The 17,425-nt window shown below is 32.0% G+C and overlaps 1 protein-coding gene across 1 annotated transcript; it reads right to left on the bottom strand.

Moving 5' to 3' along the window:
• Nucleotides 1-4,690: 4,690 nt before the first annotated feature.
• Nucleotides 4,691-5,122, bottom strand: LOC122291115. Its single transcript, XM_043098763.1, has one exon. The coding sequence runs from the start codon at nucleotides 5,120-5,122 to the stop codon at nucleotides 4,691-4,693; it is 432 nt and encodes a 143-aa protein (XP_042954697.1).
• Between the last annotated feature and the right edge of the window lie 12,303 nt (nucleotides 5,123-17,425).

Below are 17,425 nucleotides of genomic sequence, written 5' to 3'. Positions count from 1 at the left end.
AGTATTTGTTTTTAAATGAATATGTAATTTTTTCTTTTAAATGGTGAAAGAAAAAGTGAAAAAAAAAGAAGAAGATTTGCATTGATCGGTAGAGGATTTCCACCAAGCATGATCCTTTAATGTTATTTCCTAGTTTAGAGGAACTTCCAAATTAGAAATATATTTGTGAAATATGTATGTATTCTTATAACTGATGACTATGACCAATGTTAAAATTTGGTTTGTTTTGAGGAATAAGAGTTTGGTAGGAAAAAGATGGGGGGAGATGCTAAAATTTGGTTTGTGTTATGAACTCAATGAAAAGGAGAGAGTTTCAAAAGATTGAGAGAGAGCGAGAAAGGAGATTCTCTTATTGATCTATATATCATATAACATCAATATACCCATATATATAGGGTTACAAAAGAGACTATGCTTTTGACGACTAGCACTATGCATTTGACGGCTAGCTAACTATGCTTTTGACGACTAGCACTATGCGTTTGACAGTTAGTTAAATGTGGTCATACAATTCAAGATGGTTTATAACACTTCCCCTTTGGATGACCATATTTAAAGAATATGCCTCGTTAAAACCTTGTCAAGGAAAAACCCTGTGGGAAAAAAATCAATGGCGAAGGAAAAAGAGTACAGTATTCATGTGTACCGTCGAGTGCTTTAGGATTGCCTCATTAAAACCTTGCAAAGAAAAACCCAGTGGGATAAAACCTTAGCGAAGGAAAAAGAGTACAATCAGCACAAGTCTTCAAGACATTACTTTTCCTGAAAAGTGTATGATAACAGGTTTTCAAACCTCCGCATTCCAATGTTCTGCATAATCTTCTCAAATGTTGCAGTTGGTAATGCTTGACATCAATTTTAACTTTCTTCTCATGAATTGCAATGATCTTCTTGTGTGGATCTGAAAGATAATTTGCATCTGTACATCCAACTAACTGTGGATTTGATCCAAAAATAATCACAACTGGATCTTTCTGCTCATCGCTACTCTTCTGGAGTTGTACTCTTCTGGAGTTCTTGTAAATAACACAGTTAGTGGAGAATTCATCAACATTAAACCGCTAACCTCATTTTTCAATAAAAACGGTGGCCAGCTTTTTAGATCAGACAAGCACCGCGGATTTTCAACTCTTCTGTAGGTGTCAGGCGTGCTGTCAGGCGCCGCAGTTGTTAGGCGCCGCAGAGCTATGAAGCTATATTTCGTTTCTTTTCTCTTGCTTCACGAGAGATGCTGTATCATAATTTTCTCTATAAAAGAGATATTCAGCTCATCTTCATTCGCATCTCATCTTCTTCACTTTTCTGTAATCATACTGCATTTTTACTTTGCAATCTCTTTCTGCATTCTTATCCTGCAATCTCTTTCTGCAATGGCTCAACAATCTTCTCAGAGTCAATATATGAGGTATTCTGCACCTCATTCATCAGCTGTTCCTGCTTCTACCACAGGTGCTATCATGCAATATAATGATCTGACTCATAAGTCAGATAATGAAGCTATTTATGAGCTTGTGAGTCTCGGTACCCGATACTCATCATCCATTGTCGCATTTTCTCAGCGACTGCAATCTAGAACTTGTGGAGTTGACAAACTCCACGAGAATATTGCTATCCTTCAGCGACTTCTTCTGGAGTCCAACATGAAGATATGAGCAATAAAACAAGAGAATAAGAATTTAAAATCCTTGCTTAAATCTTCTTTTCGATTGCCCACCCCTTTAGATAAGGATGCCATGCAGATTCTTGAAGAACAAAAGCGTTTGAAGAATGAGGCAAAGTGCCTCAAATTTCTGTAATTTTTTCTTCAAGATAATAAAATAATATTTCACAAATATTCATATTTGTGTATCTATCATCTGGTAGATATTCTGTGTGCTCCCTTTTATTTCTTCTTTAATAATGCACACTTCTTATCAAACCCATAATATGAATCTGAAATACTAATTGTATTTAAAAGAAGGTATTTCAGAACTAATAATATCATCCATCTTTCCCTTGAAGCCGCAAGGGTTTCAGATTTATATTTCAAATATGTGCAGTTTTCATGAGCTCTTTTGGAGCCTCAATGACATTTAAATCATATATATAAACTGCAATAATAGCTTGTTTCCATTTGCATTTGGATTGCTTTAGATCATATAAGGATTTTTGAAACTTAATAGAATACATATTTCTAGATGTATTCAGATTAGAAGTTTCAGGCATTTTCTATCCTTCAGGGATTTTCATATATATATCATGATCCAATGATCCATATAAATATGCAGTTAATCATGCATATCCAAACTCTCGATAACTTTCAAGCTAATAAAAATCTCAATATGATTTCAACCACTTTAAAAGCGTATCAATATTGTTTTTTCAAGAAACTAATTTGTGATTTCTATATCACATTTTCATATTAAAAGTTTCAGGCTTTTTATATCATGTATATAAATATCCACTGATATTTAACAAAAATCACCTCTTTAGGTGTTTGGACTTCATGTCCATATTTATCACATTTAACTAGTGATATCAATTTTTCAGGAATTGAGAAATTGACTCGTGATTTATATATCACATTTTTATTTCCTTTCTATAAATACCCATTGACATTCAACAAGCATCACCTCTTTAGGTGTTTGGACTATAAGTCCCGATGCATCATATTTTACTAGTGAATCAATTCTGCAGAAATTGTTTCTTTCAAATTTGGCTAATATTTTATGTCGTATTCTTCGACGGTTCTTGATTCACTTTCATCATTACTTCTAGTAATATCAATTGCCATCTCATATGAAAATATGTTGTCGACAACGATTTTATTTCTATTCATAATTTCTCCAATATTCATGAAATGTATCGAGATTTCGTTATTTTCAGGTACTTATCCCTCTTCAAGGGAAGACATTTTCATGAAAAACCTCTTCAGGAGGCACTCTTCAAGAGTTTATATAGGAGAATTTTATACAGAGAATTTGGATGGACTTTATTGCTTGTTTTGTGGGTATGGCATCTTCAAGAGCACCAAATTATTTGTGCCTTTCTCTTTTGAGATGCTCTATCTTTTGTATCAATACGTCTCACATGCCTTTAGACATGTCTTTAGACTGCTGAATTTCTTAATTGTCATACAGGGACTTCAATTCTCACTGGGATTTTAGCAGCTAGAATATGAGACATTTTTATCTTATTGCATCCAAAATTTAATTATCATCTGAACTTCTGGTTCACATATGATAATTAAGATAACGTCGAATTATTTCATCTTATTTGCTTCTGGCAAATTTTTCTTTCCACTTCTGGTAGTAAGACTTTATAGTAAAAGAATCTTCTGGTTCTTTTATGGACGTCCATATGAAAATCATTCGACTTATCGTAATTGATTTTGGATTATCAAGATAACCATGAAAAGATACAAATATTTTGAATCATATCACCTTTTGATGCATTATAATATTTGATTCAATAATTTGTATAATATCATCTCAAAGAGAAAGCTTACAGCTTTTCCAATACGAGCTTCTGGCCTAAAAAGATATTCATTATCACGTCCAATCTCTTAGTTTCTTTGAATGAAACGCATCATTCTTTTCACTTCAGGGAATAGAATGATATAAATTCATTATCATTCACTTCAGGGAATGATGTAGATCTAGTAAGACGTGATTAATGATTCTTATCAAAAGCTCATTATTTTGCTCAGTCACTGAAAGACCTGATACAAATTTAGAATATATTGTGAACGTTTGTATTTCATATTGCTACTTCAGGAGCATACTCGATATTGCTACTTCAGGAGCACATTCGAGACGTTCATTCAAATATATATTCTTTCCACAATTTCAATTATGTAATTTCAGGTGCATAAATCATAATGAGGTTTTGTTACAAGTATCAATCATTTAAACTATGAGATACTCAAAAGTTATTATTAATTTAGGGCGATCCTTCAAGGATGCTCCATTTCCATTCTCAGATCAATAATTTATAACAAGTATAAAAGAATAAATAAAACTTGTATCTAAACTATGTAAATAAACATAGAATTTATCAAATAATAATAATGAATATAACCATAAATATTCACTTCAGCAATTATAAATAATATATTAAAAACTTATTTGAAGTTGAAGATTACTGACTTCAGAAATTTGAAGTAGAAGATCATTTAATCTTATCATCGTGATACCTGTGATCTTGGTCTTCAAATGCTCCAATGTAACCAAATGCTGAGGTGATACCTGTAATCTCGGATTCAATAATTTATCAAATAATACCTGTGATAGCTGTTGACTTTAATCCTCCAACGTAACCAAATGCTTGACTCCTCCACCTGCTTTCTATTCATCGCAAGTTGTTTGAATAAAAACAAAAAACAAAAATAGTAAGGGTCCCATGTATTTCTAAAAGTAAATCCGTCCAAAATGAAAAAGGGGAAGAAAACTTTGCTTTTTGATTTGGAAAAAGCTCCAAACGTTTTTCCCAAGAGTCACGTGAATATGTCTCCATTTCATTTTGAAAAGAAGCCAAAAACCTGCTGCCCCACTTTTCTTTTTCTCTGTCTAGTGAGTCACTTTTAAAGACTTTGTTAAAAAGTCTTAAAGTCTTATCCCTACTTTTCTAAATGGGTTCCAGTAGTGCTCAGGCAAGTCTGAACTGAAACAAACTCACAACACAGCAAAAAGCCGTGATTTGAAGAAAGATATTAGGGAGGATTTGGACCAAATATAGAAAAGAACTTCTTCATTAGTGTTGCGGTATCGGCACAAGTGAAATCTTCTTCAGCTTCTCCGTGTTCCTGAAACCTGCCAAAGTAATAATCATTACCAAACGAAGCTCTGAAGCCTTCCTCTAGATCTGAGGTTGGGTTCCAGGCAATCATAACTCCCCAGTCATGGCCGACAAAGAAGACCTGCTCCTTCAGGCCAACCAGCCCGGCCGTCCGTTCGCAGCCATCACGAAGGGCTGGGTAGAGCCACCTGAGAGTCCCGAACAGGACCCCCCTTCCGAGCTCTCCCCGAGATGATCCACTGGTACAGCCGGCACCTCTTGCTTTAAGTCTCAAAAGCCACCTCCGAGTACATAAGCACCGACGAAGAGGAACAACATGCTGAGACCCAGAAAAAAATCCTCCCATGTTGCCGTCCGATTTCCCCTTTACTCTCTGTCATTGATTTTGTTTGCACACCGGCCAACGTAGAGATGAAACAAAGTCTCTGTTTGTAGCAAGGAAAACCAAGTCCTTTTATACAAAAGACCAATTCTTATGTAAATTAAAGCTGCATCTGCCGGATCTATTTTCATTGGATCTATACAACTGCAGAATCTCTGCGGTCTGTGATGACTACTGCAGATGTATCGTCCGGTCAACTTTAATTGTTGAGCCTCGAACTGTATCAGGCCAGGGCCAGAGCATGCTCGCCGTAAGACTATAACTGCCATGGACGTCGTCTATGCTTTGAATCGGCAGGGCAGGACCCGTTATCGAGCAGCACCGAGCTGCAACTCCTTCCCGATTTGCCAATACCCAGAATAAACCGGAGGATCCGAGCGTACGGGACGGCTACCAATGGAAACTCATAGATCATCTTGTTGGATGCTCAGGAGAAACTAAAAAGAAATTCAACGGAGGAAGCCAACGAACAAGCACCAGATCTGAGAAAGGAGAAAAAAAAAAAAAAAACTGAACGACAGTCCGTGTTCAATATATGTTTCGGCTTGCAGTTTCACCTCCAATTTCCACTTTTTCCGAGGAAGAAAATGGAGTTGGGAAAGAGGAGGAAGATCACGAGAATCGTGCTGATAACGTGTTATGAACTCAATGGAAATGAGAGAGTTTCAAAAGATTGAGAGAGAGCGAGAAAGGAAATTCTCTTATTGATCTGTATATCATATAACATCAATATACCCATATATATAGGGTTACAAAAGAGACTATGCTTTTGACGACTAGCACTATGCATTTGACGGCTAGCTAACTATGCTTTTGACGACTAGCACTATGCATTTGATGGCTAGTTAAATGTGGTCATACAATTAAAGATGGTTTATAACAGTTTGTTGTCTTTTGAAAAATAAAGATATCGAGTCGGAGTGGAAAGCCCATTTCTATACTCCGATAGGAATCGAAAGCAAGTTTAGGCTCCGATTCTGACTTTGATAGGAGTTGAATTGTGATTTCAATCAGAGTTTAGAAGTGGGCTTGGAGTTTGGAACTCTGATCGGAGTTGGGCCAGCTCAAAATTCAATTTCTGTTGACTTTTGGTCTATTTTTTAAAAATACTGTTAATTTAAAAAAAAAAAAAAAAAACTAGAAACCAATATCAGCCCAATGGGCTTCTGTAATTTAAAAACATATTTTTCATATAGAACAACTATTTATCTTTTCAACTAAATGCGACTAAAAAAAATAGAAATTCTATATTTATCATATAAAATATATGCAACAGATAATGCAACTCACTGCTACATATATATTACATTATTTGATATTTTATACATTACATTACAAAACACAAAATTACAAGCCATGATTGATAATTACAAAACAATTACACGATATTTATCATGATTGATGATCATCAGTTTAGGAAGAGCTTCTGGACTACTTGGTTCTAGATCTCCTTCACTACTCCCCTTGCAACATTACACCCCTGCACAGCAGCTTATTACACCTACCTACATTAAAGTTCGATACCAAAAACTCCACCACCAAATAATCAGAGATCTCGAAAGGAGATTAGTATCATCAAGGTGCATCACTGCCTAGACCAGTGTGTCAAACTGTGCATGTAACTGTTGAAATTGGTAGTCCTGCAAGCAGGCCCGTGAACCAAGTCATTAACCAATGATTCTCTCGAGATTTCTATGTCCGCGACTGAATATCAGCAACGTGATCTATTATATTAATGCAAGTGAAAATTGGATGATATTTTTAAGGAATGGAAGACAAATTTTCACTTGAACAAATAAAAAGGAGGATGGATTACACTCGACCCATAGCAAAGTACTCCCATATATGAATTATATGAGAGCAATATTTACAAAAATAAAAAATGAAATGTATCCTCACTACAAGAAAAATTAGTTTTTCCAGCTAAGTTTATTACCGGCGGGTAAAATTTGGTCGCAAATATACTGTTTTGCAATTTTAGAAAAAATCTGGCGTCAACATGAAGAAGGCAACATGAAAATCTTCTAATTTTCAAATGAAGAGCTATACTATTAGGTTTTGAGATAAAGAAGGCAGCTTCTATGATGATCAAGACTTGCTTAGGAAATCCTTGTTACACAATAAAGTTGAGGAGTACACATGTAAACTTACATTGATCCATTAATGTGGGATGTTGGGGTGAATTTCAAATAGCACTTTTTATTATGAATGAATGATATACCGATACATGTTGGGGGTATTTGAAACATCTATATCATGTAAACAATTAATTCATGATATTGTATGCTTATTAGGGAATATGTTGATCTATTACACGCGTAGGCTATTGTATCTAATGGGGGACTACAGGTGTTTAAAAAATAAAAAAGGCTGAAATGGTAAATAATTGTAAATTAGATAATTTAGTAGAAACGTTTTTTTGCGGCAACCTATAGTCGCAGCTAAGAGGCATAACATAACTTATTGCGGCGACAAATTGCCGCCGCAAAAAACTAATTTGTCGCCACAAAAACCAATTCTACTTTGATATCAACATCTTACATAAATCTTTTCCGACGCACTATTAGAGTTTTAGCGGCCACAATTTGTCACCGCTAAAATGTATTTACCGCTATGATAACTCGCGCCGTGATTTTTTTTCCTCACTCAACAATTGCGACCAAATACTGGCAGGGGATAATAGTAGCAAATACTTATTGGCGGTGATGTTTATACCTTTTGCGGCGATATAAGGTCGTCGAAAATAGTGACTTTTCTTGTAATGCCTTAACATCCTCGTTGCAAAAATAACAAATACCAGAAGAAGTATGATCCAATAGCTTAGCAACACATGCATCTGCTGCCAATGTATTGCAGCGGGTAATCACTCTTTTGCTGTTAGAGTTTGGCAACCAACTAACATCCCATATACGGATATGATCTTCTTTACCAATTATCCAAAAACAATGTGATTTCAACACTTGTTTAGCTTCACATATACTATGCCAAATATAAGAAGGAATTAAGGCCAAGTCTAAAGAGAAAAAATATAATGTGGAAAGTATATTGTTTTGAAAACTTTATAGAATAAAGCAACTTGATTATGAATAAGTCTCCATTCTTGCTTAGTCAAGAAAGTCAAATTGAAAGCTTCTAAGAGCATTTACATTGTTAAGTTGCTGTTTGGATAGTAAATTGAGATGAAAGTTAAATAAAATATTATTGAAATATTATTTTTTAATATTATTATTGTTTTGAAATTTGAAAATTTTGAATTTTTTATTATATTTTGTATGAAAATTTGAAAAAATTGTAATAATAAGATGAGATGAGATGAAACACTTTTACTATCCAAACGGGACCAAAGATAATGCAAACTAAAAGTTGGCTAACAATTCCTTAAAAATGGTCTACATTGGAAGAGGCAAAAGGCAAATTTCTCGCTTGCTATAGTAACTCTATATTTGTATGGTTACTATTCACCTTTTATTGATTAGTTTATATTAATTTCTCCCTCATTTTGTTGTTACATAATAGTTGTACCACTAATTATTATATATATAAATATAGGTGCTTGGGTTCATATAATTTACAATGGATTTGAATTGTAAAATATGAGAAAAATAAATTAGATAAAAAAAATTATAAAAAATATTTAATTAATAATATTTTATTATTATTTTGGCCAATAGATGGATAATTTAATGTGAAAATCTCTCTTGAATATAATAGGCAAAAGAGAAAATATGTGATTTTAACTTTAGCCTTACCTAAGCAATAAGAATGCTCTAAGGCCTCGTTTAGTTATACATATGAGATGAAATGAGATGAAAGTTGAATAAAATATTGTTAGAATATAATTTTTTTAATATTATTTTTATTTTGAAATTTGTAAAGGTTAAATTGTTTCTTATATTTTGTGTGAAAATTTGATAAAATTGTAATAATTAGATGAGACGAGATAAGATAAAATGAAATAGTTTAAATAATCAAATAAAGGCTAAGTCCTTAAAACCTCATTCAACTTAAACTTTTAACCACCATCTATGCCAATTAAACCAATGAATTATTGGCTTAGAACTTAACCGTTCAATGTACGACAACTACACTACACGAAGTAGGATACAAAAAGCTAGGAGTGGGCAAAAACTCCGCCATTCTGACTCCATTCGAATTTTGACAAGACTCCAATTTAGATAAAGTCAGAGTTTTAAAAAATCAGGGTTGGATTCAGACTTCCCTAATCAGAATTGGAGTCGAAGTTGGAGTTCGACCTTTTTTTTTTTTTTTAAAAAAATCAAATAATCAAAACGACGCCGTTCTAGTTCAAGAGGAACGACATCGTTTTGTTCATAAGAGGGTCCAAAACGTTGGACCCCTTACTGAAGTAACTAAACGACGTCGTTCCATATGAAGAAGGGGTCCAAAACGTAATATCCCCTTCTTCCCCCCTTACTTTCACCCAACACATGCAACTCCGTTTATCTCCCTCCTCTCTACACTGTGCTTCATCTCCCTTGCCGTTTGTGATCGCGAGCCACCTTTTGAAGTTCATCAGTCGATTGTATTTGTAAGCCACTCGCTTAATTTTTTTTTGTAGAATTTTAGGATTTCAAAATCATTTAATTGTCACATTCTGGTTTGAAATTTTTGAAATGTGTATGCTTTGTTATTTATTTAAGTGATTTGTTGTTAGCATTTCAATAATTTCGACTTTTAGGCTGTTAAATTTAAGAATTTAGGGATTTAAATTTTGGAAAAATCAGATTTTTTGTTCTGGACAACGTTCACTCGATGCTCGTTTGATTGTGGCTCTAGCTATTCCTATCAATACGGTTGTCTTTGAGTCAATGTTTAGCACTAGAAGTCGTGTCTCGGATGCTTATCGAAGTTTATTGTCTCAAACCACCATCGAGACTCTCATTTGCATACAGAACTGGTTAAGTTCAATGCCTATTTGAGTAGATACTTTTAATGGCGAGAACTATATACTTGATTCAAATAACTTTATGGTTTTAAATTATTATTTACATAAAGTTAATGTTTTCATTATTTAATTTATAATTTATATAATTTTGTAAACCTAGTTGTATACTCGAGACCAATTATGGATGACTGAGACTGACGTACCATGGAATGGAGAACCCTTTAGCCCTTTATTGATGAGAAACTCAATACCATCATGCAAAACTTGTCAAAACTAGAGGTGGATGTGAGTTCATAATTGGTCCTATTTTATATCATGTATCACAAGATATTGATGAAATTCAATAATTTCAATAAGTTAAATGAGTTTTTTTACCTAAAGACTGTGGAGGATATTTGGATTTACTCTAAATGAAATGTTTCCATCAATCTAGAGTTTACATCTACATCTTGAAGATCAACACATGGTAACTTTTCGTGCACATGAAGACTTGAGCAATGTTGTAAGTTCTGATTTATCAGCAAAATCAAATTAACTGAATTTTTTGTAACAAATTAAGTTGATAAAAATGCTCGCAATCTGTTATACAAAGAATTTTCTGAGGCTTTTGTTTGAAACCAACAAGACAAAATATGGGCTCCAAGACAAAATATGAGTGTGATAGGGTGGATTGTTAAAGCAAACATATTTGAAGGTAAAAGATATTATCTGCAAATATTGTTAAATCACATTAGAGGCTTTTTATAATTTTATCATATCAAGATAGTTGATGGTATCATTGCACCAGCATTTCGCAAGGCAGCTACTTTGCATGGCTTGTTGAATAAGGATACCAGTTTTGAAAATTGTTTACAAGAAGCGTCTTTGTATCAAATGCCATATAGTTTATATTTGCAACAATCTTGGCATATTGTAATCTCGGGTTTGCAAGATTACAAACCTGAGATTATGTCTGGACCATTTTGGGCTTCTTCCTGTGGTCCCAACTCATCTAATATTTCTTTTCAACTTGAATTACATGTTATAGTTAAAAAAATTTCAGGTTTTACAAGAGGTTGGATTAAAGCCATTGCATCTATATATCTCTTACACATATCTCTTGGGCCTCCAATGAACTATGGAGGCAAAATAATATGCTTGCCAACTTTGGAAGCATTAGTTTGTCCAAAGGAAATATTATCAACAATACATCAATATGCGTCCAATCGAATATGTTGCCATTTATTACGTAAGTAATCCAATCTTGATGTCTCAATTTTAATATACATATTAACTTCAAATTATTGTAATAGACGACCAGACAATAGCAATATACATTTGTTGTTGTTCCTGATTTGTAACTTGTATCAATAATATTCATGGCATGAAAATGTTAGTTATTTCCTTTTTCTATTAAGGACTATAGAAATTTAAAGTTAACATATTAGAAAGAGGTACAATTTGGGGGTAGAATAAAAAATATAAAGTATTAGTATTGAATTCAACCTTGTTGTTTTTTTGTAAGTAGGTCATCTTCTGAGATCAATTGTGTAGGATCAATTGTAGTTCTTTTCTCAGCATGTGACAATGTTGTCCTTTCTTTACTATTTGTATGCCTTGATGCCAACCTGTATTACTGAAATGAAAAAATAACGGATATTGTAGTATATTATAACAACCAAAATAAAATTGAACTATACGACTTTGACCCGTATAATTAAACACTACAATATCTCAATCCCTTAAACTCTCAGAATCTTTATTTTTAATCAAAAGAACTGCTACTTGTGAAACTGATTGAGCATTATAGACACGTTGATCTAAACCAATATCTGATCTAATATGAATTGTGTGGTTCTCCAAATTGGGTACATCACCAAGAGTTCGGAAAATAGTATAGTATAGATTAATATGAAGTATATCCATAAGTTTTGCAATAATTGACGGATTCAATCTTCCAGAATTATATACACGATTCTCTAGCTCATATTCATTATCAAAGAAATAGAGCTGCAAATACGAAGGATGTCTATCCAGACGAAGTAAATCATTAATATAATGATAGATTTGTCCATGAGCTTGAAATATGTAAATTCCTTTATTATTATTATTATTATTGCATAGATATCAATCAAATGTAACTTCGAATGATGTAAAAGCAAATTTGTTAATATAAGTGCGCACATAGGTAAGGAACTTAATAGATTCAGCTGAGTTGGAAGTAAATAGGCCAAAAAGTTGAACAAGAACATCATTAGCAATCAATGAAATTGTCCCATCAGCACAATAGAAACCATTGCTCTCATAATAGAATCTTTTTACTTAACAATATATACACAATGACACTGATGGTAACAAATTAGCTTCAATTGGTATATTTTGTAATATTTGTTTAAAGCTAGCAGAACGTTGATTCTGTTTTGTTATGGAATCAAAGAGGCATATAATGAAATATTTAAATAATGATCAAATAAAGAGGAATAAAATAAACTAAAAAAATCGACAGAAGTATGACTTATTTTTAAATTTGTTCCTTATTTTGAGAAGATGTTGATGCTCTTATTTCAAGCGATAAATATTCTATAGGACTATTGAAGTTTAAAGAATTAGTTGGCAAGATTACTGGTGCACCGATTTGGTGAGTAACTATAGGAATATTAATGTTAGAAGAAGATCCAATTTCTTGCACAAACACCATTTCATTGGTCCTATTATCAGCAGAAGAAATGTGCAATTTTTTTAATGTAATATTTGAGGGAAATCAATATCATCCACTGATTTAACATTCAATTCCAATATATTTGTTTGAATATCATTATTTGCAATTGCTCTTTATTGAGCATATCTTTATCTCCTTTTACGACATATCTCATCTTTTCTTTCTTGTAGTTGCGTAGTGTAGGAAATTTTTTTTCTTGAATGTTTCTCAACACTTTCGAAATTATTTTGAACAAAAAATTCAAATAAGATAATGGAACGAAAATGATTGGTTATATTCAGGTGTATTTTTATTCATATATTGATGTGTCTTACCACTTTTCATTTCATTATTGAAGGAAATAAATTCTTTAACAGATGGATAGAACAATAAAGAACTAGAATCGAATGGAAAATAGAAAATGTTACAAAAGTGTGAGGAAGAAAAATATAGCAAGACAAACCTCTATAGAAAGGACATAGATAAAAGCTGATAAAATGTAAGTAGAACAAACACATTTATATAAGTTTTTATTAAATGCTAATGACACCATGGAAAATATATATATCTACTATATATATAAATGCCAATGTAGGAGAAACAATGTTTTGTTTAACACATTTTTATTTCAATTTTGGCCCTCCTTTTATCATCATACGCCAATTTTGTCCATTATTTTTCTTCCTATTTTATTCCTAACTTTATAACCAAATTCAATGTCTTCTGTTGTTGCTTTTGCTTTGTCGACTATGTAATATTGTACTTGTTACCTCTTTGCCCTCAGTTTTGTTATTTCTGACGATTTTGCCCTTAATTTTGTATTTTTATTCTGATTTTGCCCCTCCTTTTATCATCATATGCCTATTTTATCCATTATTTTTCTCCTGTTTTACTCCTAACTTTATAATCAAATTCAATGTCATTTGTTACTGCTTTTGCTTTGCCGACTATGTAATATTGTATTTATAACCTCTCTGCCCTCGGTTTTGTTATTTCTAACAATTTTGCCCCTAATTTTACATTTATTTTCCCTTTTTAAGCTTGTGTTTTAATTGCGTGTTTATGGTTTTGCTCATTTATTTTTACGTTTTCTTTTTCACCTTTTCCACCAAATGACTATATCTGTAAAATCATTTGTTTGTTATCAAAATACCCTTTATCTTCTAGCATGTTTATCCTAGATTGTATGTGCCGCTTTGTTTGACATTTTATTTTCCGATTTTTCCCCTACTTGTATTCCACAATATTGTTCTATTACTTTTTTTCTCTACTTTGTTGTTAGCTATTATTGTCTCTGTTTTTTTTTTAATTTTTTTCTCTACTTTGCCAATAACTATTACTGTCTTTTTACATTTATAATTTTATCGCCTCCAACTGAAATCTGTGAACTTATACCTTCTTCCCACTACATTTAGTGTCTTTGTTTGATATTTTATTTTTCGATTTTGCCCCCTTGCTTGTATTCCACAATATTGTTCTATTACTTTTTTTTCCTTTGCTTTGCTACCTAGCTATTATTGTCTTTTTACATTTATGATTTTATTGCTTCTGACTGAAATATGGAAACTTATTACTTCTTCTCACCTCATTCTATGTTCAACCACATTCCAATTTCTAGTATTTTTTGTACTCATTTCTTTTTAGTTTTGTCCTTGATGTAATAAGCAAATTCAACCACTTTTATCTATCATTTTCTTTTGCCGCCTAACTATTATAATCTTTTTACACTTCATATCGCTTCCTCTAACCGACTGAAACTTATATGTCCCTCAATGTTCTACTGCCTTCTTTCAATTTCTGGAACATCAATCCACTCATTTTTTTTTGTCTCCAGTATCTTCTCCTCAATTTTTCATCTTTCATCTTTTCAATATCTTCTACTTAGACCAATACACTCCCTTATCCCCTCACTTTTCCTATAAATACCCTAACTGCCTAATCAAGAAAAAATAATAATAAAAAGAAAAACCAAAACCCTAAATAAGTACTTCGCATAGAAAAAATCGATACTCTTAAGCTTCATATAGTTAACGATTAGCTACTAATATATAACACTAGCATCATAGAGAACTCATCGCCAATGCATCCAAGGATCCCAAAAGCCATAACAACTCTACACCGTAACAAACAACCACCCTACACAGTTACCAGAAAAGATCAACTCAGCCAAGAGATCATACAAGAAAAGATCAACAACAAAAAGAAGAAGAAGAAGAAGGAACCAGAGACAAACAACCAGAAGAAATGAAAGGCAATAGGGGCAATGAATTTTTTTTTAAAAAAATCCACTCCGCTTGCACATAATCATGTTAATATACATAAAAGCAAACCAAATTCAAACAAAATGTTAAATACATATACATCTATAACTCAGAAAAAAAAATGAATATAGATCAAAATGAGTAAACTTTTCCAAACCCACGACTTTCACAGAGTCGCAGATCATACCCAAAAAAATCTGTTTCATAGTGAGCAATGGAAATCGCACGAAAAGATGCATATCCAACAAAAAAAAAAAAAAATCAAACAAAAGTAAATCCAAACATAATCTATAATACATATGTAGATCTAAAAAAATATATTCAAGTTAGGCAAAAAAATTCATACTAATAGAGACGAAATGAAGATAGTTTGAAATGAGTCAACTTTTCCCACTTACATCTGTAGAAATCTCGTGTACTATCTACATTTTGCTCCTGATAGATTTGTAGAAAAAATAAAATTGCGGTAAAGAAAAACAACAAGAAAATGTAAGAAAAATATTTCTCACTTACATCTGTAGAAAAAAATATATATAAAGAACAAGAACAAAATTTAAAAAAAAAAAAAACTTACAAACTTTTTGATTCAGATTTGTAAAAATTTGACTCAAAAAGTAAAACACTTTAAAAGAAAATCCCCATGTAAATTACAAATCATTACGCTTTTGAAAAATTTATACTCAAATTTGCAAGAAAAAAACTATAAAGGACAACGGTAAAAAAAATAAAAAACAAAAACACTCAACTCTAAACAAGATCTCTTCAAATCTGTGAGGATATGTAGGAACAAAAAATAAATTGAGAACAACAACAAAATGAGGGAGAAGTAAAAAGAAATACATTGAGATCTGTTCTAATCTGTAGGAAATGAATAAGATCTCTCTATTTCCCTACCGGTCTATGATGGAAAAATAGACAGAGAGAGGTAAAGAGCAACTGTGAGCATGCGAACGAGAGAGAGTCGTAGTTGGTTGCAATGCAGAGAGAGAGAGAGAGAGAGTCCAAAGCTTAATAAAGGGAACCGTCTGAGAGGGTGAATTTGAGGGGGATAGGTAGAGAGACATACATGTCAGAGAGTGGGGGAGATTTTAAGATGAGAGCATCAGAGAGAGAGAGAGAGAGAATGAAAGCAAGGGCAAAAGTTTCAGGAAGTAAAGAAATGAGCGAAGGAAAAGGGAAAAAAAATTTAAGATGGGCTGGGCTGGGCGCAATTAGGGGATTACTTTTCAATCTACTTAATTTTAGATCTTATAAAAAAAATTATAAAATTTTGTTGAAAAGCATAATAAATCTTCATAAAATTGTTTAAAAAAGAAATTTTAAAGATATGAACTTCAATTTTGCACATGGTTTAATTCCGCTCATTGGAATCAAATGAAAATGTTTAGAAAAAAGATTTAATGTTTTGATTTATTTTATTTGTTCTTACTTTCAATGTTATAAATATTCAATTAAATTTTTTATTTTTTTAAGTAAAAACATGCAGTTAGTTATATATTTTGCTCTGTTTTTATTAATGGAGGAATGAAGTTGAAGAGGTTAGGCTTTAGATATAAAAATTTAAATCTTAGTTTTAATTTTTTGGGCTTTATATGTGGAAAATAAAATTGTCTATAAAATTATATTAAAAAAAATAAAATCTCTAACAAATAAATTTTATTGTTTTGTGAGTAGTTTATTTCTTTTACTTTATAGTTTAATAACTGATCCACTATTAGTAACAACATTTAAGAAGTTCGAAAATTTCTAAAGTATTACAATTTGTTCAAATTGTTTTCCTGGTCCTAAAAAATGAAAGTTTATATTATAGTTATAAGATTAAATTATTTATTTCTTAATAATGTATTTCATAAATGTAAGATTAACACATTATCTTTTTTTTTTTTTTTTTTTTGGGCAAGTAATAAATATACTACATATACAAAAGCGGTAGGTTGGGCCTGGGAAAGGTTTTGGGCTGCATATAAGAAAAATATTTAGATTTTTGTATTCACCCAATTATATCCCTTATTAAAATAAATTTTAAAAATTTTAGTCGAAAAACAGAATAAGCACAAAAAACAAAGAAAAAGAAAGACCAAAGTTTAGAGAAACAGAACATTTAAGAGGCTCGGTTTGAGGGGAAAGAAAGAGCAAAGAATGAAGAAGTTGAAAGGGATTTTTGAATTAAGAGAGTACCAGAGATAGGGAGAGAGAAGTAGAGAATTTAATCTGTGTAAAATATTATTATAAAAAAATTTGAAAACCTTAACTCTCAAATTATAATAAATTTTAATAACGTTAATAACGTCAAAACTTTAAAACATCCCAGAAACACTAACATGGCTGTTTAAAACATTTTCTTTAAAAAATTCTATGCTTGTAATATATAAGTACAAAGTATCTGTGTGTATTTATAAATATATTTGTAAAAATATTTCTAT

The sequence above is a fragment of the Carya illinoinensis genome, chromosome 13 (assembly GCF_018687715.1).
Source record: "Carya illinoinensis cultivar Pawnee chromosome 13, C.illinoinensisPawnee_v1, whole genome shotgun sequence".
In the NCBI taxonomy this organism is placed as follows: domain Eukaryota; kingdom Viridiplantae; phylum Streptophyta; class Magnoliopsida; order Fagales; family Juglandaceae; genus Carya; species Carya illinoinensis.
The sequence above is the reverse complement of the archived record's forward strand: the minus strand, read 5'-3'. Positions and strand labels throughout refer to the sequence as shown.

Excerpts from the sequence above, each read along its gene's own strand:
- LOC122291115 (XM_043098763.1), bottom strand. The coding sequence starts at position 5,122 with ATGGGAGGATTTTTTTCTGGGTCTCAGCATGTTGTTCCTCTTCGTCGG.